Source organism: Onychomys torridus, chromosome 2 (assembly GCF_903995425.1).
Source record: "Onychomys torridus chromosome 2, mOncTor1.1, whole genome shotgun sequence".
Classification (NCBI taxonomy): Eukaryota; Metazoa; Chordata; class Mammalia; order Rodentia; family Cricetidae; genus Onychomys; species Onychomys torridus.
Window position 1 is genome coordinate 105,160,989 of NC_050444.1, and position 25,154 is coordinate 105,186,142.

At 39.2% G+C, this 25,154-nt stretch overlaps 1 protein-coding gene across 2 annotated transcripts in view; it reads right to left on the bottom strand.

Annotated features, from left to right (window-relative positions):
- Mllt3 (MLLT3 super elongation complex subunit) overlaps positions 1 to 25,154 on the bottom strand; it is a 268,589-nt gene that overhangs the window by 64,878 nt on the left and 178,557 nt on the right. For both annotated transcript variants that reach the window (XM_036179447.1, XM_036179448.1), the window contains exon 5: positions 3,498 to 4,208. In XM_036179447.1, the coding sequence (XP_036035340.1) occupies positions 3,498 to 4,208 (711 nt within the window). The remainder of the gene's footprint in view (positions 1 to 3,497; positions 4,209 to 25,154) is intronic.

A 25,154-nucleotide genomic window follows, 5' to 3' on the forward strand; every position in this document is an offset into this window, starting at 1 on the left:
GTTCCAGGCTACAGCCAGGGCTGCACAGAGAATCCCTGCCTCAAACAACAAGTCTATACTGAGACAAGATGTCTTTACAGACATACCAGGTGTATAACTGTCTCTCCAGCCTTCTTTTAGTTGTTGTGTGTGTGTTGTATAAATGTTCAGGTATGTTTTTGGATATACGTGGAGACCAGAGGTCAACATTGAGTGTCTTCCTCAATCACTCTCCACTTTTTAAATACATTTTTAAAAATTAAAATATAATTACATCATGCTCTCCTTCCCCTTTCCTACCTCCACCTACTTCCTTATTCCCCTTGCTCTCTCTTGAAATCGTGGCCTCCTTTTCTTTACTTACTATGTTAAACATACACACACACCCTAAATATATAACTTTCTCAGTTCGTGTATGTGTTCAGGGCAGGCCACTTGGTATTTATTGGACAACCAATTAGGCTTTTCCCTGAGGCAGATGATTGTTCCCTCTCTCGGCATTCCTTAGTAGCCTCTAGTTCTTTGTCTATGGGCAGGGCCCCATGAGATTTTCCCCTTCTATATTTTCATGTCTCTTGGTGGTGCACTTTTTCAGGTCTTGTTCACCTCTCCACCCCACCCCCCCACCCTCACCCCCAGACAGTACCTCTTACTGAATCCGGAGCTCACCTCTTTGGCTATACAGGCTGGTCAGGAAACTCCGGGGACTCGTGTGTCTTGCACCTCACCCTCCATGGGTTATAGATGTGTCCTGCCACACCTAGATTTTTACATGAGCACTATAGATAAAACCTCAGGTCCTCGTGCTGGTGGAATAAACACTTTTAAGACTAACCCTCTCCTCAGACTATTCCATAGCTTTCTTAATTCTTAAACACATACATACATTTTTCTCACACATACATTTTTTTCTCATTTCCAGGGTCCATGATGTCTACCTGTTCTATCTAAAATTACTCACTACCCCATCCTCACAAATGAACAAAATCAAATAACAAAACTTGACAGGACCCTGGAAACACCAGGCCATCAAATCACCCGTAGTCAGAGGCCCACGTTCCCCCCAGACGACAGGAACTATGCTCCTGAAGTTCAGAGTGGTGCTCCAGGTTGCTAGGGGCAACATTCCCGTTCCTGCGGTGCTGTCTTGACACATGTGAGAGGGCAGGTATGGGACAATCTAGATGGCTATCTTTACTGCTGGATAAGTTGAATCCCAGTTCTCCCGGCGCCATTTGCTAAGGGGAAAGGCTCTTGAATTCATGACTTTAACAATTAAACCAACAGCAACAAAATGAAAGCATGTAGTACCAAAAGGCTTATAAGGAAAGCACAATTGTTGAGTTTTATACCTAAACAACACGCACAAGTTTTTAGATGCTTTCTGTGCCATGCTACATACAGCACGTGGCAGAAATCCCTTGTGATCACTGGCTCTACAGCTCCAGTTATTCTAAACGCCTACTATCCACTGTACATAATTAACAGTTCTAATTTTGGTTTTCAAAGGACTTTCAAGGTATCCATTTGGATGAATATACCAAGCTGAATAAGACTTTAATGAAAAGAAAGGTGTGTTTTATAAACCATGCATAAAGAGGAAAGAGCAAGGGATGAACAAAAGAACAGACAGAAATGCCCAGAGAGAAGGCCCATGTGTGACAAACTCTTGAGAAAGATCGATGGTGCCCTACAAACACCATTTGGTCTCATCACAAATCAGCAAACATTTTAAAAAGGAGCCTTTGGTGATCATTGAAGAAATACATTCTTTCTAAACTAAAATTCCCATAAACCATCACTTACTCATACTAATTACAATGTATTCTGGTTTTTCAAACGCTGGTGATGACATGCTAAGTTGATCTCATAGTTTACCAGTGACTCACAACCCAACTCCGAGAGCCTTCTTTCTACAAGAGTCATAACATTTCAGAACATAGAGAAAGTTGCCAAACTCTACTCTTGACAGATTAATCACACACTGAGAGCATTTCAGGGTGATCTGAAACAAAAACTAAATACACAAAAAGTAGTATCTGCATTAAGAATAAGTTTCCAACTAAGAGGAGAGGCTCAGAGCAAACAAGGAAAAAAATACATGGACGAGCGGAATAGCTCATTCCACTCATTTTCATTTCACAAGCTGTAAGTATTTAGTCTTTCCCTAGCACTGAACATACCACCCAGTCCGCATTTTGTGTGACACATGCTTCTAATCTAAACTTTGAAGAGAAGTGTGGATCAGCTCTACAGAATATGAGGAGGAGCTATTCCTGGACCAGTGAGGATTGGTACTGGCACCTTCTCCCGATTCTGGCTGGCTTGCTATACAGAACAGTGCAAACCCAGGTCAGGCAAGGAAAGGCCTCCTACCTTTGCCAGTATTTTAATAAGGGACATCCATGGCAAACATTATAGGACAGAAAGAAAAGTATTCTAAAATTGTCAGTGACCTTTGTTGACCATGGTCTAGCATGCTGACAGCCAAAGAAAGGAGGGTGCTGGGCCTAATGGTCATGGACACATAACTGAAAAGACCAACCCAGAGAAACCAGAGAAGTGAGAGATGGAACCTCAGGGCGAGTGATAGTCTCGAAAACAGAATCAAATGCCATCCAGCAGTTCGATCACTAGATGTGCAAGATACAGCTAAGAGGTTAAAAGGGATAACTGCAAAATCCCTGTGTCCAACTCTGCAAATCTGTAACTAGAAGCTTAAATCATAATATCAAACGACTAAGATATCAGATGGTCAGATGCTTTTTCAGGCATCTGGATAATCCTGCCCTCCAGCAAACACACAGCAGATCATGCAATCCCTCTTTCCTGGTCAGTGGCTACCCCATGAAGAAAAAAAAAACAGTTTGATTTTCAAATTGAAAATAGTTTACAGGTACATATTTATATCAAAGTTTCAATATGCATAGTACACAGTTACAACACAGCTTCACTTAATGCTGTTAACAAATCCCAGCACTGGGGCTGGGGGCTGGCTTAGGAGGAGAGTGCTTGCATGTTATGCAAGGCAAGTTCCGAGCACCACACAGAAAAACCGAAAACTATAACCAATTCCGTTTATTACTTTTTTTAATCTTTAAAAATTACTTCATTATAATGACCACAGTTGTACAGTGTTTCCTAGGTTTCTCATTGAACTTGACTTTCCATTCAATTCAAGCTTGAGTGCTTGAATACAATTTCTCTAAGTCAGCAGTCACTACAGAGCATTGTAACAATGCTTCCAAAGGCACTGAATCTTTATGTTGCTACTCAAATAGCTTTTATTGCACTATATTTCTCTCTTCACAACTTCAATCACAGCCTAAAAAACTCCAAAGATTCCTCAATGATTCTACCTCCTTCTTCCCATTATTGAAGGAAATTCACTTTTAGGCAACAGCCCTTCCTCTTTTCTGTAGGGACAGCATCCATGTTCTCTCATTTCTTACCATGAAGCTGTCTGAAAGAAAACCCGAGAATTGCTAAAGGGAAGGAGGGGACACAGGGCTACTCACGTCAGATTTCGAGGACATATTCTCCTCCACGTCTGAGTCGTTGGGATCCACAATATCATCAAACGGTGGCAATGTCGACTTCTTCTTCTCTGATGTCTCACTCTCAATTTTGACCTTTCCCATCTTGACATGAGATTTATCTTTTATCTGTTTTTTGTCAGCAGAACAAGTGAGTATCAGTGGTGGTGCACTAGAAAAACTTTTAAATAAAGCCTCTGAACTACTCTTTTTCCTTTTTTTGGCTGAGAGTTCTTCAGAATCAGAAATGGGGGGCCTTTTACTGGGAGCCTTCTTATCCTGCTGTCCACTGGTGATGGTGAGTAAGTTACTGTCTGCTTTTGGCTCTTTTGACATGGGTTTAGGTTCCTTGAAGGCCATTTTAGGAACTATTTTTTCTTCTTTCAGTGGCTTGTTTTCTTTGGGTTTCTTGGAGGAGTCTTTGGAAGATTTGTTGTGATCCCTGGAAGGTTCTTTGAAGGCACTTTTATGTTCTCTGGAGTCTTTAGAAGGTTTTTCCTTGTGCTCCTTCATTAATTTGTGAGGCTTTGAAAAACTGGTACTACTGCTGCTGCTGCTGCTGCTGCTGCTACTGCTGCTGCTGCTGCTGCTACTACTGCTGCTGCTGCTGCTGCTACTACTACTGCTGCTGCTGCTGCTGCTGCTACTGCTGCTGCTGCTGCTGCTGCTGGTATGAATGCTCCTGTTAGGGTCCTGCAATCAGGAGAAGGAAATCAAACTCTCAAAACAAAATAGTAATGAAGAATGCAAAGCAACAGTTCTCAACTTTCTTAATGTTGCAACCCTTTAATACAATTTCTCATGTTGTGGTGACCTCAACCATAACATTATTTCATTGCTCTTTCATAACTGTAATTTTGCTACAGTTATGAATCATGTAAATGTAAATATCTGGCATGCAGGATATCTGATCCTCAACCCCCAAAGGGGTCTTGACCCATAGGTTGAGAACCACTGTTCTAAAGTCAACTTCTGTGAGCTCCAATTATATAAAATGTCCCTGTTTTGCTCTCAATCCATTCCTAAAATACCCCAAATATTTTAACTTCAGTTCCACAGGTGGGAATAATGCATGTAAGAAACATGTATGAAAGTTACTATGATCAAGAATTTAATGAGACAAGCTATCTCCTCAACCACTGGAGGGATAAATTTACAACACCTATATTAAACAAATGCTAACAATATGCTTGTCCTAGAAGGTAGAAAAATGGATAGCACATGGCCCCACTATAAACAGCTCCAGCATACCCAGCTGTGATTGATGGGTATTGAAAGCACCACCTACAAAGCACTGTAACAACCAAAAGAAGGGGGCTATTCAGTTGTGCAAGAGCATGGAGAAAAGAATAAATCCTAATTCTACAGACACCAACATATGAAAAAGCAGCACAAGCAGACCACTGCTATTAGAAACAGGAGAGTGGATGGCACTGATTGAGTCGAATAAACGAACAGAAGGAGCCAAACAGACTGCATTTGAATAGTGGCATCTAGCTACAGCACAAGACTGAGACGGAAGCAGCAAAGTCGTCTAGGTAAGACAATGAAGTCAGGGGGTATGAAATCCTAAACATCGCAGCCAGGTTATATGAAATCCTAAACATCGCTACCATTTACACCAATCACAAAGCCTCCAAAAGAAAGACTCCTTAATGTGAGCTAAAACTTTTCTTAAGTCAAATTTTCAACAATTGAAGACTACCTTTCTCTCACTAAGGCTGAGAAAAAGAAAAGCAGAAAGCAATGGAGCTCAGCAAGACCTCACCTACCAAATGGACAGAATCCTCAGTGGTTACTGCTGTACAATCTGGAGAAGGAGGTAACTATTCATATTTTATTTTAAATGTGACCAATTTTTCCACTCACCACAATACCTCAAAACATATAACCTGAGCTGGAGAGATGGCTCAGAAGTTAGAAGCACTAGCTGTGTTTCCAGAGGACCAGAGTTCAATTCCCAGCAGCCACATGGTGGCTCACAACATCTAGCCCTAGAATATCTGAAGTCTTCTTCTGGCCTCCACAGACACTGCATGCACATGGTGCAAAGCCATACATTCAGGTAAAACATCCACACACATAAAACAAAGGTTAAACAGATACACCCAAACACACATTTCTACATAAAATCTCTACATAACCTATTTAGGAACAAAATCTAAGTCTATGCTTAACATATTTGTGAGTCTTTACTATTAATAGCAAAAATAAGAAACAATAGGTGATCCTGGGCACGCAAAAATCCACATCAATACTAAAAGAACAGTTCTTCCCTGATCACTTCAACCTCCAATTGGAACCAGAGACAAATTCCAGTCAGGATTTCCATCTTCAGGGTCTTTTTCTTTCATGTGTGACTCACCCACTCACTTAAACCCAAAGCCATATAACCCATCTGACAGTCCTTAAACATCTGTCATGACACAAAAAAAGAATGTATGTAGAGCCTTTCAACAAGATAAGCAATCTCTTATTTACTGCATCTACAGGAGGAGAGGGGTGGGTATATATGTCCACTGATAGACATCAGAAAGCAATACCCTACACAAAGATCTCTGTTCTATGCCAATGGGAATATGTATTTTTGTTTCCTACAAAAGATCATCTGCCCTCTACATATAGCAAAATAGTTCAAATTACTTCTTTTCTGAAATGAGCATCTGATTTCAAAATTACAAAATGGATAAAGTTACTAAGCAAAGATTTGTTTTCATGCTTCAAACTAGCTAGATAATTCTTTACAAAGCATTTTAACCTGAGACTTTAAAACATGCTACTAAATATAGAATTCATATTACTGAAACTACATTATTTAATAAATTCTATTACAGGACATTTCCTGGCATGTTAAGCAATACTATGAATAATTAAAATAACATATAATGGACAAAATAAATTAAGGAAGAACATTTTCCAATCTAATATCCTTGAGATTTTTTTAATTGGTTTGTTGACTCACTGAATTTTGGCAATTTACAATCAGTTTTCTAACTATGTCTACACCAAAGCACTGCAACTAAACATTCAATCTATAGGGAATATTACCCATATTTTAATAAATATAACTTTTTAAAATATCAACATACTTCTAATGTTACACATTAAAAACCAATAAGCATCAGGAAGTGGGGGACGTCTACAGGGAAACTTAAATTATTTATTAATACTATCTGTAGAATACACAAGAGTTCTTAATAAAGAACACAGTGGTGGGTCAGAGAGATGTCTCAGCGGGCAAAGGTATTTGCTGTCAAGTCTAACAACCTGCATTTGACCCCCAGGACCAATATGGTGGAAGGACAAAAGCAGACATATACCAGTTGTCCTCTGACCTCCACAGGAGGTACACATGTGTGCATGCACACGTATGCACCCATGAGCGCACGCACGCGCAAACACACAAACACACACACACACACACACACACACACAATACAAATTGAAAAACAAAGTACTCAGTGATACTAGATACAAATTTTTATCTTATAGTTTATGTTCTTGTCTTAGTTGTGTGCATATATAATAAGAAATTCACCAGACGGTGGTGGCACACACCTTTAATCCCAGCACTCGGGAGGCAGAGCCAGGCAGATCTCTCTGAGTTCGAGGCCAACCTGGGCTACAGAGCGAGTTCCAGGAAAGGTGCAAAGCTATACAGAGAAACCCTGTCTTGAAAAACCAAAAAAAGAAAATAAATTAAAAAATGCATTTTTTAAAATAACTTGAGCTACTTAGTGCCCACTTTATCTACTCCAACAAGCAAATGGCTTCATCACTATTCTCCCTTTATCATTACCACCTCACAAAGCTTTCTTGGGTGTGGCAGCAGTAGCCAGTAGTCTTAACACTCAAGAGGGAAGGGCAAGTATATTTCTGAGTTCAAAGCCAGCCTGGTCTTCATCCATGCTGCAAGTTCAAGGCCAGGCAGGGATACATAGTGAAACCCTGTCTTGAAAAAAAAATCAAATAAGGACTGGGAAGATGGTTCTGTGGTTAAAAGCAGGTGTTGCTCTTGCAGAAGACTAGAGTTCAATTCCCAGCACCCACATGGCAGCTCACAACCATTCCTAACTAAAGTTCCATGGGACCTTACCCCCTCTTCTGGTTTCCACAGGCACTGCATGCTCATGGTGTGCATACATACATACATGCAGGCAAAACACTCAAACAAATCTAAAAATAAAATAAATACTATAATTATTTTTAAAGCTTTCTTTGAGCAAAAGAGTCAAATCTCAAACAAATACTTTCCATAATAATGTCTATGGCAAAATTCAGAAAGTAACAGAAAGTGGAGAGGGAGGGCTCTGTCATACACAGAGAGGCATTTTCTTTAGCTAGGGCTGGTAGCAAATGACAGCTTAAATGCATGCCGCCAGACTCTACACATCATAAATATAAAGTGGAAGCTTAGACACATAAACATCCAACTGCCACTGACACAGAATAAAGGCCGATCTAACTCATATATTCTGAATCTAGGCAGTAGGTTTTTAAAAACTGTTTCTGAATCATTAACCTCAACATTAAATGCTACTGAACAACACAGACTAATTACCATTCTATGTGAAGCTTACACATGTTGTATAATTCAAATCTCTTTGCCTAAAGATGGTTAAGAGCAACTGAATATCGAGTAATCCAAAGAGAGCGCATGTACATAATTCAAATCTCAAATATGGAAAGCAAATGACTATTTTAAACATAAACACACATGCATTTGCACTAACTTTGCAACCTGAGATGCTAAGGTATACAACTTCCATCCATGCAATTCTATTGAATGCCTCTTTGTCTTAATTTTCTGGAGCAGAATGGTCTCTTTAGTGTATAATTCTGTCTCATTGGAGTTGTCCATAACTCTAGCAGATAGGCTAAGAAAGAGAGCTCATGTGAACTGGACAGAAGGGATTTCTGAATTTCCTTGTCGTCTTCCTTCTGACAACTCAATGCTGACTCTTTACTTCCTGTTTCCTCCCTCTTCCTTCTGACAAGTCAATTCTGACTCTTCACTTCCTGTTTCCTCCCTCTAGTTTTCTTCTGTCCTGTTCTAACTCATCTTCTAGGCTGTAGAAGATTTTCAGATTAACGGAACTTGAATTAGACAAATAAATGATCATCAAATTTTTACTAATAAAAACCAAACTGTTCTGGATGATTTTATTTGTCCAAACATTTAACCAGGATACTTCCTATAACTTGTAGTGTGTACTTCAAGAGGTTGTACATATGAAGGGGTAATGTAAACCATGATATTCAAAAATAAGCTTCCAAACAGATCATAAATAATGAACAGAATACCATTTGAGAATATGAATAAAATATAAAAGTTTGGGATCCTGTAGAGGACGGGAAAAGGGGCCTTGAATTGATATACCTTTCATAGTTCAATTTAAAAAGCAATCAACTCAACTCAATCCTCTTGAGGCAGTCAGTTCTGCTGGCAGAAGGCAGAGGAGCTTGAGGAATGGGCCATAGGTTTGTGAGACTCTTGAGAAAGGGCTAGTGCAGGATCTCCTTGGCTCCAAGCTGGGACCATAGGAGTTTAGCATGCACAATATGGCCAGCCTCTGGCCCCCAGAGTACCCAATGGGATGGAGAGTCCACTCCACTCCTGGGGCTAAGGAAGACAAGGAGAGAAAAAGGACAGCAAAGAGATGCATAAATATACAGAAAAGAAACTGTGAAATGTTTGTTGGTGTGGGGTTGGTTGAAGAGCCTGCTGCACCTTTCATCGCTTACTTGAACCCCAATGCACATATGAGCCAGATGAAGCATTGACATTAAAACATGATTAGACTAAGGAAAATCAAGTATAATGAAAAACAACTTCTAAAACTTTTAAAATTTGTTGAAAGCTGAACATTAAAATTATCAAGTGTAAATAATTTACTAGGCCAAGTGGAGAAATACACAGTGACAGGAGAGAGGCCAGAAGGAGCACAGCAGAGGAAAGACCCAAGAAGTGGATGATGGGAAATAGGAGGACTTGAAGAACAGAGAGAGACAACCTAACATGGCACGGGACAACTTCTAGAAGAGTCTAAAGAAGGATAAAATGGGAAAAAAGGGGGAATTGTGAAAGTGACATGGAAGAAAATGTCTAAGAACAAAAGAAAAGTTGGAACTGTGAGCTCACAGAGTTCTCCAGCACCAGGGAAAGCTAGTGATAAAAGACACATACCCTTGCACATTAGCTCAGATTTCTAAACTTCAAGGATGTGGACCAGAGGAAGCGGAGTGGTCAAGAGCCTGCACTGTCCTTCCACAAGACCTGAGTTTGATTCCCAGTATCCACATCAGGTGGCTCAGACGACTTGTAACTTCAGAAGCCCCAGTGGTCTCCATAGTCAACTGCACTCACATACATCACAGGCATTCAGAGTGTTTGTAAATACATTAGAAAAATCTTAAAATTTAAGAATTAAAGAACTGGCTAATTACCAAAGATAATTACTTCAAAGTAGAAAGAATCTACTGAAATTAGAATTCTCATTTGCAACACAGGAATCTAGAACACTAAAAATACCCCTGGGAGGGGGGAAAACAGTACTCACCCCTTCCTCAATCTTAGCTTGCTCTGAAGTTTATGTATACTACACTTTCCCCTGTGATACGGTTAATTTACAAATTAGTTATAGTAAGAGAGTAAATAACCATTGATTATAACTTTATACACTAAAGTAAGTTTAAACTTTTATTGATGGCTGGAAATTTCCATTTAACAGTTTTGTGCCTTGGTTCACTGCAGGTAACTGAAACCATGAAGAGCAGAATTGTGGGTAGTAGGAGAAAGCTCTATAACTCAAACATAACACACACAGGCAGTGTGAAGTGAATCTGCCAAGGGTTAATGACTTGAAGAACACGCTGTCCACGGCCCCATCAGGACAAGAGACTCTAGTCCAAAAGTCACCACATCAGAGACTAGGTCCTCAACACAGGGGAAGACAGCACACGGCAAACACAGGGAATGTAATGTACCTTACAACCTACACAGAACTAAATCTAAACAGTCAATGGTATGAATACATGGATTCTTGACACAGAAGAGATACAGCAGAAACCTAGACCTACAAAAGGAAATTATCCATACAGCAACGGATGGATGGCAGGGAGTGGCAAGAAGGAAAAGATGGTAAATCTTCTCACGTCAAAGTATAAGAAAACTATATAATAAGAAATCGAAAGGGGAAAGTACAGGAGCATCCCATCAACCAATGGGAACAGGGAACTGGTTATCAGTTTAAAATATAAGCAGAATTAAGGAAAGTAAAACATTAGCGAATATAAACAATGCACAAAGAGTCACTCAGAATCAAAACCAATGTGCTGAATTACTTCTCCCGCTGACATCGGGCTAGACGGGAGCTAAGGTAACACATAGTCTGTGAGAAACACTTAGTGTCACTTGATTTCAAAAATAGGTTAAAACAACTGGGTGAACCATGTAATATCTGCTCAGCACACCTAAAAGAAAGGATCAGGCTCTGTTAATGTCAGGCAATGTGGAACTCGGCATGGTGAGGTAGAAAATATGTTAACAGCCAGTGAGACTTTGAAATAATAAAACTAATTTAAACACTGAGACTGACAAGAGCCAACAAGGTTCAAAATTTAGCATTTACCAGTGGGCGAGAGGGGGCCTTAAAGACCCTGCCAGACATGGAAGAGAGATGGCATTTAAGAATAGCAACTGGAGTCTTTCCTTCAGCCACAATCTGAGTGGCCAAAATACAAAAAGAACATGAAGGTAGGTCTGCTACGAGGGATAATTGCTTTGACATTTTAATAGTAACTTACTTCTCAAGTTTAAACTCAACCAGAAAGTTAGGGAGAACTCTACTGTATATCTAAATACCATGGAAAGCAAACATCCAGCCAGCCAGCCCTTTCTAAATTAGACCAGGAAAGATGGTAGGCAGTGATGTAGAATCCCTAAAATCCCTCCATTTGCCTGTATCTATAAAATACCCAGCCCATACAGACATCTACATCTATAGAAATGCAGAGGTCAGAACTGTGCAAATGATGTAAGGGGCTGCAATCATGCTATTGGGTATCTGCAAACCAGCATGGAACACGAAAGAGGATGAAAAGATGCTGACTATTCAGAGAGAGAGTCTGGCCCTGACAACAGAGAACCCGCAGCCAACTCGACTGAGTTCTGCCACATCTTTATTAGAGTGGTCTGACTTTATGACTAGCCACGAAGAATGTCTCCATGTGGAAATCAAAGGGATGAGTCATTTAAAGTCTCCACCCATCCAACTGCTCACTTTAGGAAGATCAAATGGTGCTAATGTGGTGGAGAGGTGGGTGTGGGTAGAGGACAAGGAAAGAAAACCACTCAGAGGACTGTGAAATGGTGATGAGAGCTGGGGGTGGCAGTGGTGACAAGTCACGGAAGGGATGCTTACTAGGCCAGTCTCAGGGAAATGGAGAAACTGAGACACAGACACAAATGTACACAAAGATATACACTTACACACTTACATGCACATACACAAATGCACACAAAAGTAGTGGTTGAACTACATTCAAGGCCAAGCAGCCTGAGTCCAGGGCCTGTAGTCTTTACTGCATTTCTGTGGATTCTACATTAACTCCATTGGTTTAAAAACACCTGTCAGCTTTGACAATATAACCTGTGCAAGAAATGAATGTGCAGGAATAACAGGGCAAGAGTTCAATGACCCAAAGAACAGTGAACTGTAGTCTCTGCAAAAATAAATTAATAAAGTTCCATTTACTTCTAGTAGGGGGGTATACTGTGATGGTTTTGTTGGATGGTTGATTGGTTGGTAGAGCTAAGTGACAAGTAATTTATTTTGAAATCAGACTCTTCCTCTGTTTACTTAAAGGATGTTGGATTTTGGATCATTTAGTGCCAAATATTTTAAGGCTGAAAGACTTATTTGAAGAGTTGCATTTAATGGGTTTATGTGATACTTCTTACCTCACAATTAAATTCCTGTAAGCCAGGTAAACTAACATTTTAGAGCACTCAAATCAAATACTAAATAACCTCCCAAACAATGAGTTAGAGATAAGGCCCCCTACAGGCAGTGACTGGAAAAAACAGTAACTTGAAAGATTGAACTCAAAAAACCAAGTGGCAAAGGAGAACACAACAAATTTTAAAGCCATAAAAAAATATCTCAACAATAAACACCTTATCCGTGAATAAAACAGTTTACCTAATTATAACAATAAGAAATGCTCATCAATTTTCAGCTTTTAAAAATCTATTTAACTTGCTAAGTACTTTACATTTTCTTGTTGGTATTAATCTATAAAGGTCAACTTGATGACTAAATAAGTTTAGTATACATAAAACTACATGTATGTGTATGTATATAAGTGTATGTGTGTAAGTTTAGTATATATAAAACTATGAGTATGTATAAGTGTATGTGTGTGTACACATGAGTGCGTGTAAAGGCTGTATAGATCTAACCCCCAAAGTCTGAAATCATAAATGCTGAGAAATCAGAACGGTTTCCATCACCAACATGAGGGAATTCTGACCACTCACCTGACATTGTAAGTGGGAAAACTCCAAATCTGTCCTCAAATAAGTTATAGTCACAACTCAAAGTAACCAAAAATAGTGTTTACTTTTTTTAAGTCACATCTTGGGGCTTAAGAGATGGCTTAAAAGTGCCTGCTTGACAACCATAGAGATCTGATTCAGAGGCCCAGAATGCAGGTTAAAAAGCCAGGTATAGTGGCGCATGCCTGTAACCTCAGCACTGGGAGGCAAAACCAGGTGGTGGATCCTGGGAGCTCACTGGTCACACAGTCATGCTGAAATAGTTATCTACATTTTAGTGAGAAAGTCTGTGTCAAAAATGAGGTAGAAAGCTAGAGGAAGACACCTGACATCTACTATGCTGGGTCTGGCATGAGGGTGGCAGGTTTAGACACCTAAAGGCTGTGTGTATACCAATAAATGTTTAGACTTGGGTCCTAACCCCATAAGACATCCTGTTAAGTCTGTATAAATATCCCAAACCCCAAAAACATGAAAATAAAAGTCCCAATCATTTCAGTAAAAAGATACTCAATTTATATTATAAATAATATATCTAGCATAAGCAATGTGCCTGGAATACACGAAAAAAACTATACAATTTTAATTACTATCACTATTACAGCTAAAATGAGAATAGAAGGTTTAATGTTTTATTATATAACACAATGTTACTAACCTTGACAACGTAAAAGGACTTGAATAAAACACATGGACGGTGGAAATGAGGGAGAAATTAGGATACCATGAACTTACCACACTGAGAAGTAAGAAGTGTTGTCCACAGCTGATGAAATAAGAAAATGAGTTCTACATTCAACATTTAGAAACTTACAAATGTTCCTAAGGGAAAAACTTAAAATTGCATCTTGGGGGAGGAAAAGGAGATGGGCAAATGAGCTAAAGCCTCGTTAAGAAACAGCATGTGAGTGAGTGCTCAGTGGCAGATGGAACATCTACATTAACTCCTCCTTTGGCACGCAAGACATCATAGACGGGGAGGCAGAAAGAACATGAGAAGTGCGTGAGAGGGAGGAGGGGGACTACCAAGAGCTGTTCCTGGACATGGCACAGCAGCTGCCCACGTAAACTCACTGCAGTTATGACTATTACACAAGACCTGCAGAAGATGAAGCCGGTAAAAATTCCAACACAAAGGCCCCACCCTAACTAAAGAACCACTGACAATTAATGGCTGCTGGAGGAGTGAGAGCCATTTTTCCTCAGGAGTGTGGCCATGGGCAGGCTGCCCAGGCCCCAGTGAATGAACCCAAACCCTTGTTCATGGGGGGTGGGGGGTGCAGGGGACTCGGTAGGTTATAGAAAATAGATGGTGATGACATGAAGCTGGAAGAGGGCATATATTGGAGAGAGAGTATACCAGTAGTTGGAGGGAGAGAGATGGAGGTATACCTGAGATGTATTTACACACCTACAAAAATTCCAAAATGGAATGAAGGGAGGGAGAGGAAGAGAGAGAGAGAGGGAGGGAGGGCGGGCAGGCAGCTAGGCAACATAGAAATACAATTTAGAATCCCAAAAGAGGAATAGGAAAGGATGCAAGGCTGGAGGAAGACATCAAGCACTGTAGAACACTTTCTTCTACAGGGCTACTGCACTCATCAGCAGTCCAGTCATGATTATCAGCAAAAAGCTGACACAAGATCGGGCCTGTCAATCATCCTGTCCTGAAAAGTAGCTTCATGATGTTCTTGCCCTCCATGAGGATTTCAAGAAGTTAATGGTTGATAGGGGAAGGAAAGATACTTTTTCACACTGGTCAAGCTCCCATAAATAACTGCTCATCAAAGAAAATGTGTGTGGGTGGGTGGGGGGATTTGCAATGAAAGGGGATTGTTTGAAAAAAGAGGGGAACATTGAATGGGGAGACAAGAAAAGATTATGGGAGTAAATCCACAAGCATGAAAAGTCACAATCAAACTCCTTATTATGCACAATATATGTTAATAAAAACTTTAAAAAAAAAAAAAAGGAATACTGCTCAGAAACTTTTGGCAACAACCCTAGAACTGAGCAAGATTTAAAGATGTTCCTTCCAGGGATGGAAAAATCAGGGAAGATGAGGACATTTCTTGTTGCTAAACTTTTTCCTTTACAATTAACTCTTTTAAACAACACATACTTTAGTCGATATAAAACAATGTTCTCTAGCCTTCCAAAATCACTCATGTAGCTTCTCTCTTTCCATGGATCCATTTGCAATTCAGAGAATTTGTGAAGTAAATTTTGATTTAGAAAAATAAAATTAGCCAGGTGGTGGTGGCACATGCCTTTAATCCCAGCACTCAGGAAAAGGCAGAGGCAGGTGAATTCTGAATTTGAGGCCAGCCTGGTCTATAGAGTGAGTTCTAGGACAGCCAAGGCTACACATAGAAACCTCAAAAAAAAAAAAAAAAAAAAGAAAGAAAGAAAGAAAGAAAGAAACCCAGAAAGAAAGAAAGAAAGAAAGAAAGAAAGAAAGAAAGAAAGAAGAAAGGAAAGGAAAGGAAAGGAAAGGAAAGGAAAGGAAAGGAAAAGAAAAGAAAGATGCTGTGAAATAATGCTCTTTTACACTGTAAAGATTTGTCACTCCTATTGGTTTAGTAATACACTGTTTGGCCAGTAGCCAGGCAGGAAGTGTAGGTGGGGTGACCAGACCAGGAGAAGGCAGGGAAGAGGAAAGGCAGAGACAGAGTCGCCAGCCTGATGCAGGAGGAAGTTAGATGAGAATGCTGGACTGAGAAAAGGGTATTGAGCCACATGGCTAAACATAGACAAGAACAATGGGTTAAGTTAAGCATAAGAGCTACTTAGTTATAAGCCTGAGCAACAGGCCAAACAGTTTATAATTAATACAAGCCTCTGTGTGTTTATTTGGGACTGAACGGCTGTGGGACTGGGCAGAACAGAAACTTCCATCTACAGAATGAGAAAATTATTCAAATATGCAAATATGTAATCAGCATTCTGTGTCTCTAAGCATTCCAACCTTCTTCCTGATAAGACATGTGACCATCTCACTTTTCTGAACAAACCACTGTCAAACTGAGTTACAGACAATAGCTTGCTACTTAGACAGCACTTAACTTTCACCATTAATAGAAGGTGGATATAAAATCTATAAATAATAGCTACAACTAAGAAATAAAAAATTGTTACTCAGAGATAAAAAAGATACATTTTCTTTTTCTTAGCCTTCCTTTCAAAAGTATAGACACAAAGCCAATATTTTCTTCAATATTAAAATTATTAAGTATTATATATCCATTAACATGAACTTTAAAGTACCAATTGCTATTTATTTCAAAAATAACATTCAAAATGGACAGTTTTTAAAAATGCTTTCCTCAAGTGATTCACCATAATGAATTTATTATAAAATACTTTTGCTTCAGAATCGAATCTCATTTAAGACTCTATGTATATACTATTCTTGAAATGCTTTAAATACTAAATTAAAGTTAAATACAACTAACAGAATAGTATACATATAAGGCTTCATTTTCAAGCAATTTTTTTGTTACCTTTGTGCATTAAAACTAGAAAAAAATGACAGTAATTAATAATTATACAGCTTCTCTTTCTTGGTTTCAGAATATTTAGGGCAGTACAATTTCCTTTTCATAACAAGCTTTCAAGTGTACTCGCCAGAACATCACAGCCTTCTCTTTCGGTACCAGATAGATTCCTCACAGCCAGGCTTGTTAAGTAACTGTTACAGAGAGTAATAGTTTATCTGCATTAACAGAGTATCTGCAATAAATACACCAATCATAATGGAGTATTTGGAAGTTTAAGATGAAAACCCATAAAATTCAGTAAATGCCAGATGCATAAAAATCCAATGGAAGTGTTGTAAAAGGGAAAGCCCATGAGCTAAGGATGAAACACTTAAGGGTACAGCCCATAGGAGAGTCCTTTTCCCTAGCATGTATGAGGGCTGTAGGTTTGATACACTTACTATGGATGGGGGAAAAGAGCTAAAAGAAATAAAGACAAATACATAATACATGAATCTCTAACAAATGCAAAGGACTGTGCTGAACAGGAAGACAATGGCATCAGGAAAAACAGTCCTTCAAATGTGGGTAATATGATGGACTCTGGAAGAGCCTTCACTGCAACGCAACTAAATACTGAGTAATTACAACAAAACCGTCCACCCCTAGACCAGTGAGAAGCAGGAAAACTGTAGGAATCAAGACTCTGTGGAAGAGAGACAGAGAAAGGACTTAAAATGTTAAGTGTGAATCACAACCACTCCAGAAAGATGGGGCTCCCCAAGAGCACACACGTACTTACTGTCTGCATCTCTCACACCCTAATGTGGGACCTACAGAAATCCACAACAAGCCTTTACAAATCTTACAGCAGGAGCACTCTGAGCTGAGCTCTTAAGATTCCAAAAGGTTATCTAATTAGCATATGAACACACACTTTTAAAACACCCTAAACACAGTCACCATGATCTGAGACAAACGGGCTATAAGAATCTTAGATATGTAATTATCAGATGTATAACTTTATATGATAAAAATTATGGAATCATAAAAAATGCCCATACAATAAGAAATAAGTATGAATAACCAAGCAACAGAAATTTAAAAAAAAAAATACTGTTGGAAACAACAACTCATAGGAAACTGAGTATAATTTAACAGGATTAGTAAACTAAAGACAGATAGGAAAACCAGTCAGAAAATGCACAGAGATACACAACAATTTAAAACATATAAGTTCTTAAAACATTTGGAGAATTGAAATAAAAGGAACAAGAATCTGAGCAAAAACCCAGCAAAATTAAAAAAAAAAATTGAGAGATCTAATGACTAAAGACTTTCCAAAACAATAAGTCACAAATCCACAGAAATAATATTATCAAATTAATGACATATACAAAAGGGATTTACCGTTAGACCTATTCCATTAAAAAAGGAAAACTAAAAACTATGGTTACAAAGGCGGTAAGAAATGAGACCACCCATCAATGAAACAGCATGAACTACAGCTACAGAATAGCTAGCTGGGGGTGTGCTGGAGCTGGCCACACAGGTTAACTCACCAGAGTCTAGAGGAACTTTGCCAGCCAGGGTTTAAAGAGTATAAACACTACATAAAGAAACACCCACAGCAAGTGCAAAACTTGAATAGCCACTATGGGATCATTGCGGAGGATCCACAGGAAGCTGAGAAGAAACTACCTCAAGATCCAGCTAGACCAGTGCTGGGCATATACCCAAAGGACTCTACAGGGATACTCGCTCAACCATACTCATTGCTGCTCTATTCATAAGAGCCAGAAACGGAAAACAGCTTCGATGTCCATTAACTGATGACTAAATAATGAAAATGTGGTACATTTACATAATAGAATATCACTCACCTACTAAAAAATGAAGTTTGCAGGTAAATGGATAAGCTAGAAAAAAAGTCAATCTATGTGAGTTAACCCAGACCCCATAGATGACTATGCTTTCTAGTATATACGGATGTTAGTTATGTTAGCTATGTGAGCTACAATCTGAATAAATACAGACATTAAGCAGACAGTAAGGGTCCGGGGGTAAAAGATCGTCTTCCAGGAAGGAGACATAGAATATAATGTTATTAAGAAAGAAAGGGGCAATGGGAATAGGAGAATTAAATGGGAAAAGGGAAAGAAAGAGGCATAAAGGAGGGAATGTTGAGAGGAACAACTAACACTAAAGCCCTTTTGAAAAGTTATATAGAAACCTGCTTCTGTAGAAGCTTCCTAAAATATCTACATATATGAAAGCAATCTAAATGGGAGTCACCAAAAAAAGGGGATACAATATCCCAACTAGAAATGTTATGTTACCAAGTAAAACCCCCAGTGCTAAGAATGGGTTACATCTTGTTGAAGTGTTGAACAAAGGAGTCCCATGAAACCCCCTAACATCACAGACTATTGCCAAGGCTATTGGTTGCCCTCCACAACCTGAGGGTAAAGCCTTATTGATGAAGACAACACTTACTTATGTCATTGACTATGGAGAGGTTGAGCTAGTGCCCTACTAGAAGCTTCAACCCTACTGACTAGCAATCATGATGCTGGGAGGTACCTAGAACACTAGAAGAGAGGAAAGATGATATTGATGATTATCAATATTATCATCAATAAATCTGCAACCTACAGTAGCAACCTGCCTATAAGATATACTGGTGTAATAATGGCACATGTGCTATAGGAGTAAACAACCACTTTCTTATTGAATTTTTAAGGCCTACTCCATGAGATGGAAACCATGTCTGACACTGGTAAAGAGGCCAAGACCCTGAGACTAGATTGGTCACGGTCCTAGGGGAAAATATAATACTATGATTCTGCTAAATAAACACAGCAAAAAAAAAAAAAAATGACTCCTAATGAAATTCTGCTATACCCACAGATCAGCACCTCACCCACCCTTCATCAGAGACCCACAACTGGACAATGCACAGAAAGTGAGACTTTGGGGCACTCAATCCCAAATAGTATGTTTTCATACCTTCCCACCGCCCACCCCACCCTACCCCCACCACCCAAGGCTCAGGGACCTATGCAGAAGAACAGATGGAAAGATTATAAGGGCTAGAGGGCCAAAGGTGATAGATAACCCCAAGGAAACAGTGCCTTTCAGACAAAACAGTACTGATGCACATATGAACTTCCAGACTGTGGCAGCACCCACAAGACCTATGCAAGTTCAAACCAAACAGGGTCCCAACACTAAGAAGGGAAAGTGGACACAGTGTCCTTCCCCTAACCAAGGACTATTTGCAACTGATACCTGCAAGGAAAGGTAGAATCAGTCACTGGATATATCAACTACACTCCAGGGCAGGCATCATGTCCAGAAGTAGCTGACAATACAGAACAAACGCAATGGTATTTTGTGTGGACTTTTTGTTTTATTTTGTCATATTTTGTCTTATTTGTCTTTTGACTGTTTTATGAGTTTTGTTTTTTGTTTTTTGTTGTTTTTTTTTTTTAAGAGAAAGAACATAAAGTTGGGAGGGTAGAGAGGATCTGGGAAGCATTACAGGAGGGGAAAACATAATCAAAATATATTATATGAAAAGAAAAACTTTAAAGAAAAGATAATGCAAATTAGCAATAGGAATTTAAAAAAGGATAAATACACCTGGAAGCACAACACAGATAAATCAGAAAATAATAATTTTATTTCGACAAATTTAAAAGTAAATTATTAAGGAAATGTGACTTAACCAAAAGTGACACCCACCCACCCCAAAATAGTATTCAGGAAGGGAATTTTATTAGTATCAGTGAAATAGTTTAAAACCTTCCTACAAACACAACACTGGGACCAAGGAGTTTAGAAAAAGATAATTTGAATCTACAGAAAGTCTCCCATAAATAGAAGAGAGGAAACATTGTTTTACATAGTTAACATTACCAAAGCAGCAATATAAGCCAAGAAAGTAAAACAAACAGACCAATCTAACTCAATAACAGAGATGAAAAAAGAAAACCTGAAAACAATAGCACAATCAATCCAACCGCAGTGGGGAGAAACTCCTAAGGAAGCAGGAGCAAACTACATAATTCACCAGCTCAAGAACACTTTACCAGGACAGAATGCCTGAGAAAGACCACAGCAGCAGACTGCAGGAGAGCAAAACCACCAAGTTATCTTAAGTAATGCTGAAAAGTTGTCTGATAAAATCAAAATCCATCCATGATTTTTAAAAAAAAAGTTTCTTAATTTGATATGAACTGACATCCTCTAAAGATGCAACATCCATATTAAAATCCCCCAGCTGCTTGACCTTGGCTGACTGGAGCATCATGACTAGGCAGAGATGGAATGTGGTAGACCCAGAGCCAAAAGCATCCCGGGCTGTCTTTGACCCTTTAAAAACCAGATACCCGGACTTCTGTATCTGACCCACCAGGCTCCTTCCTAACAGATACACACCTCAGAATGTACTGTAAAGCTTAGCCGAGTTCTTGCCTCCATCAACCTTAAAGCTAAGATTATTAAAAGATAATGCTGGAAACCTGTGGAAGAGAGACTGCCTTGGTTCACCACGCCCACTATCTATCTGATGCTCCCACCAATGTAATTATAAATGTGTTTACTTATGACTTTCTTCTGTTCTGTGACTATTAAAAATTCATGTTATAGCTTACATGGTAGAGCATGTCAAAATAACTTGAATCCATGTTCTAGGACTATAGACACACACGTTTGGCTAAGAACAAATGATTTTATTTCTATTAAAATTGAGTCATCATTTTACATCCCTACTGACAGCAGCTACCAAAATTTCATGCAAACAACATTCTCAATGGCAAATCATTAGAGTCAAGTCCCATTAGAACCAGCGACAGAAATTTGCAGGTGTTTCTACTGACACACGATCGCACCATACAGGGAAGAGCTGACAGGAAAGACAAATGTTCACATATGACTATCTACATAGAAATAACAATGATCTACCCAGGGGAAAAAAACTACTCAAATTAGTAAGTTAAAAAGATGACTAGATCGTCAGATGCAAAGATGAGCTGCATGTTTGGATGTCAGTAGCAATAAAAATATGAAATACAGGAATGGGGTTACTAAAAGGATGGGGAGGAGTGCCATGAAACACTGGATGGTGAGAGAGGGCTGGACTCAAACACACAGCAGGTGTGACTACCTGCAGAAGACCAAGCCAGTCAACACTCCCACATAACAAGAAGGGGCTCATAAGGCCCTAACACTCCCTAAGAAGCTACTGGCAGTTAAAAGAGGCTAGGGTAGGAAATCATTTTCTTCAATGCTGTTAGCTACTGATAAGTTACCCATACTCCATACACAACCCCTCACCCAGGCTCATCCAAGCAACCCTAATTAAACTCAGCGGGGCAGCAAGAGATAGAGATAAAGATATCCAGAGAGACAGAGATGGAGATGATTGATAGAGAGAGAGAGAGAGAGAGAGAGAGAGAGAGAGAGAGAGAGAGAGAGATAAGGAGGAGCAGGGAGGGAGGGAGGGAGGGAGAGACAGAGAGAGGACTTTAAGGCAGATCTCTAGACCAGCCTGGTCTACATAGTGAGTTCCAGAACAGCCAGGGATACACAGTGAAACCCTTTCTAAAATAAATAAATAAACAAAATAAAGGAAAAAGGCATTAAATTTAGAGAGTGACTTCTTTGGAAGAAGGAGTCCAAAAGAAGTGTAAGTGGGTAAGACAGGATGTCATGAACACAAGCAAAATACATTACGCTTACGACACTGATTATAAGCACACATGAAACTGTCAGAAAATAAAGCGTTTATTTTTTAAACAAAGCAACTCCCTCTTTTCCTGAAATAGTACCTAGGAATAAACAAAACTTAAAAGCAGGCAAACTTTCCCTAACCTTTCTTAATACTTTAGAAGCACTAAAGAAGGCCAAGATAAAATGACAAATTACGTTCATGGGCTATCCTCATAGGCCATCATCTGTGGATTCAGGGTACTTTCAATACAAATCTTACCAGCTTTGCCAAGAATTTAAACTGATCCTAAAACTCATGTTTAGAAAAGTAATTACATAGTACAATTTGTCAGGCCTCATAGTAAGCAGCCTTATAAAATGCCCCTGACTACAACACTGTTACTAAGTGCTGAAAACACAAATAGACTGCCCAATGGGGTGAAATTATGCCATTTCCTCCACCAGCTTGCAAATATATGAAAATCAAAGTCTGACAGGGGAGATTATTGAGGAAAGTGTAGGTAACACAGGAAAATATGCTGGAGAGGATTTCCAACACAGGAAAAAAATGTAAATTAGATCCTTACCTCATACCATCCATGAGGTGAATTTTAGATGTTTAAAAGTATTTCAGCATTAGACAAAAATGCTAAAATACCTCAGAAAAAATTCTAGATGAACATTTACACGACATTCCATTATAGAGCTTCATAATAAATGAGACACAAAATGGAATTAATCATTAAGGAATTTGATCATGGGCCAGAAAGATGGCTCAGGGGTGAAGAGCACTGACTGCTCTTCCAGAGGACCAGGGTTCAATTTCCAGCACCCACATAGCAGCTCACACCTGTTAGTAACTCCAGTTCCAGGGGATCTGACACTCTCACACAGACATACATGCAGGCAAAACAACAATGAACACTAAATAAATTAATTTTAAAAGCCAGTAAATGTTTATAAACTTGATGGCACTAAAATTAAGAGTTTCCATCTTCTGTGTCTCAAAAAAAAAAAATTCTCTTATCTAGGAGCTGGAGAGAGGCTCAGTGGTTGAGCGAGCACTGCTTTACCTAAGGACCTGCGCTCAATTTCCAGCACCCGCGCTCAATTTCCAGCACCCACATCAGATGGTTCACAACAGTGTGCAACTCCAGCTCCAGAAGGTCCAAGAACTCTTGCCTCCATGGGCAACTACACTTGTGGGCGCGCGTGCGCGCGCACACACACACACACACACACACACACACACACACACAACACATAATTAAAAATAAAATAAATCTATTTTAAAAGAACGTCTTCCCCTTCTATGAAAGGATATCATAAAGTAAAAAAGTCACAGGGAATTTAGGGAACTATATTAACTGTAGAGATAATCAAAATGAACTCATAGCTACAGAGTAGAGAAAAACTAGCAGAAGTGATAAATCCACATGCTAAAAGAAAGACGTGTGATTGGTGAAAACATATCAACTCCAATACACACTGAAATGTGAAACAAGTAAATAATACAGCACAATTCAACATATCTTATATGTGTATATAAGTCTATTCAGAAAACAGAACAGTGAATGCACCTGCTGATATCAGGTTCCACATGGTTACATGAAATAACATGAGCTAAATATGCAAATGGTTTACACAACAAAATCAGCATATCACTGAATGGGGTCAGTAGACAACAGCCCGGGCACTACCTGGATGCTATCAGAAATTCATGGTCTTAAACTGTCTGAGTTAATAAAAAGATAGAAGAGGGAGAGAGTCAGGGTTTTAGACCTAACCCCGACATACTGATGAGGAAGAAGTCCTATAGCAGGACTGAGAAATCCTCAAGTGTGTAAGCTGTAACACACTTTTATTTTTTAAATGATCATAATTCCTGATAGTGTAATAAGACATTCACATTCAGTGTTCACATATTCATTCGAGTCTATGAGCAAAGCCCACACCTCATCACACTGAATTACTCTAAGAATATTGTGAGATAACTACTTAGATAAGAACAGGCAATCCACTATGTGTTGAACAAATACATATTTGTATAATATTCTAGTACTGGAAGAAAGAGAGCTCAATTCTGTAACATTTACTGTAATTCTGACAGGAACTAATGAAACACAGATGTTTGACTGTAATAAGTTGTTGCCGATTCTATGTTTCCTCTACTCTATTATATATATATGGGGTGGGAGAGATGGCTCAGTGGTTGAAAGAACACACTGCTCTTCCAGAGGATCCAAATTTGATACCCAGCACCCACATGGAGGTTCACAATCATCTGTGACTCCAGCTCCAGATGATCTGATGCTCTCTTCTGGTCTCCATGGACAATGCACACAACTGGTGTAAAGAAATACATGCAGTCAAAACACCCATATACATGATGGATAGATGAATGGGAGGTTGGACGGACAGATGGGAAGGACAGACAGACAGACAGGAAAATTTATGACAGAGCCAGGCAGGGGGCTTAAACCTGTAAAAAGAGCACTAGAGAGAGTAAGCCAGGAAGGCTGCCGTGAGTCGGAGGACCTTGACTCAAGCATATGTACACACAGTATAACAGAAAACACTCCAATCACATTTTCCTCTGGAACTACCTTTAATCAAAGATATAGAACTAATAATCCATAATGTGGTGTTGGGAAATATAAAGTGTTTATGTAGCTAGGATTCCCATTTTGACCTTTAAAGTACTTACCACTATTCTAGGCACCATAGTTTGCACATGGAGAGCAAGCAGAACTGTCCTAACTCAAGAAATCATCAAGAGGAAAAAATACCTTGATGCATTTACTCTGTGCACTCTAGTGAACATCAGCTTCAAGCGGAGTGGATGGTTCCATTGGCAAAGTGCTTGCCAGGCAAGCGTGAGGCTCT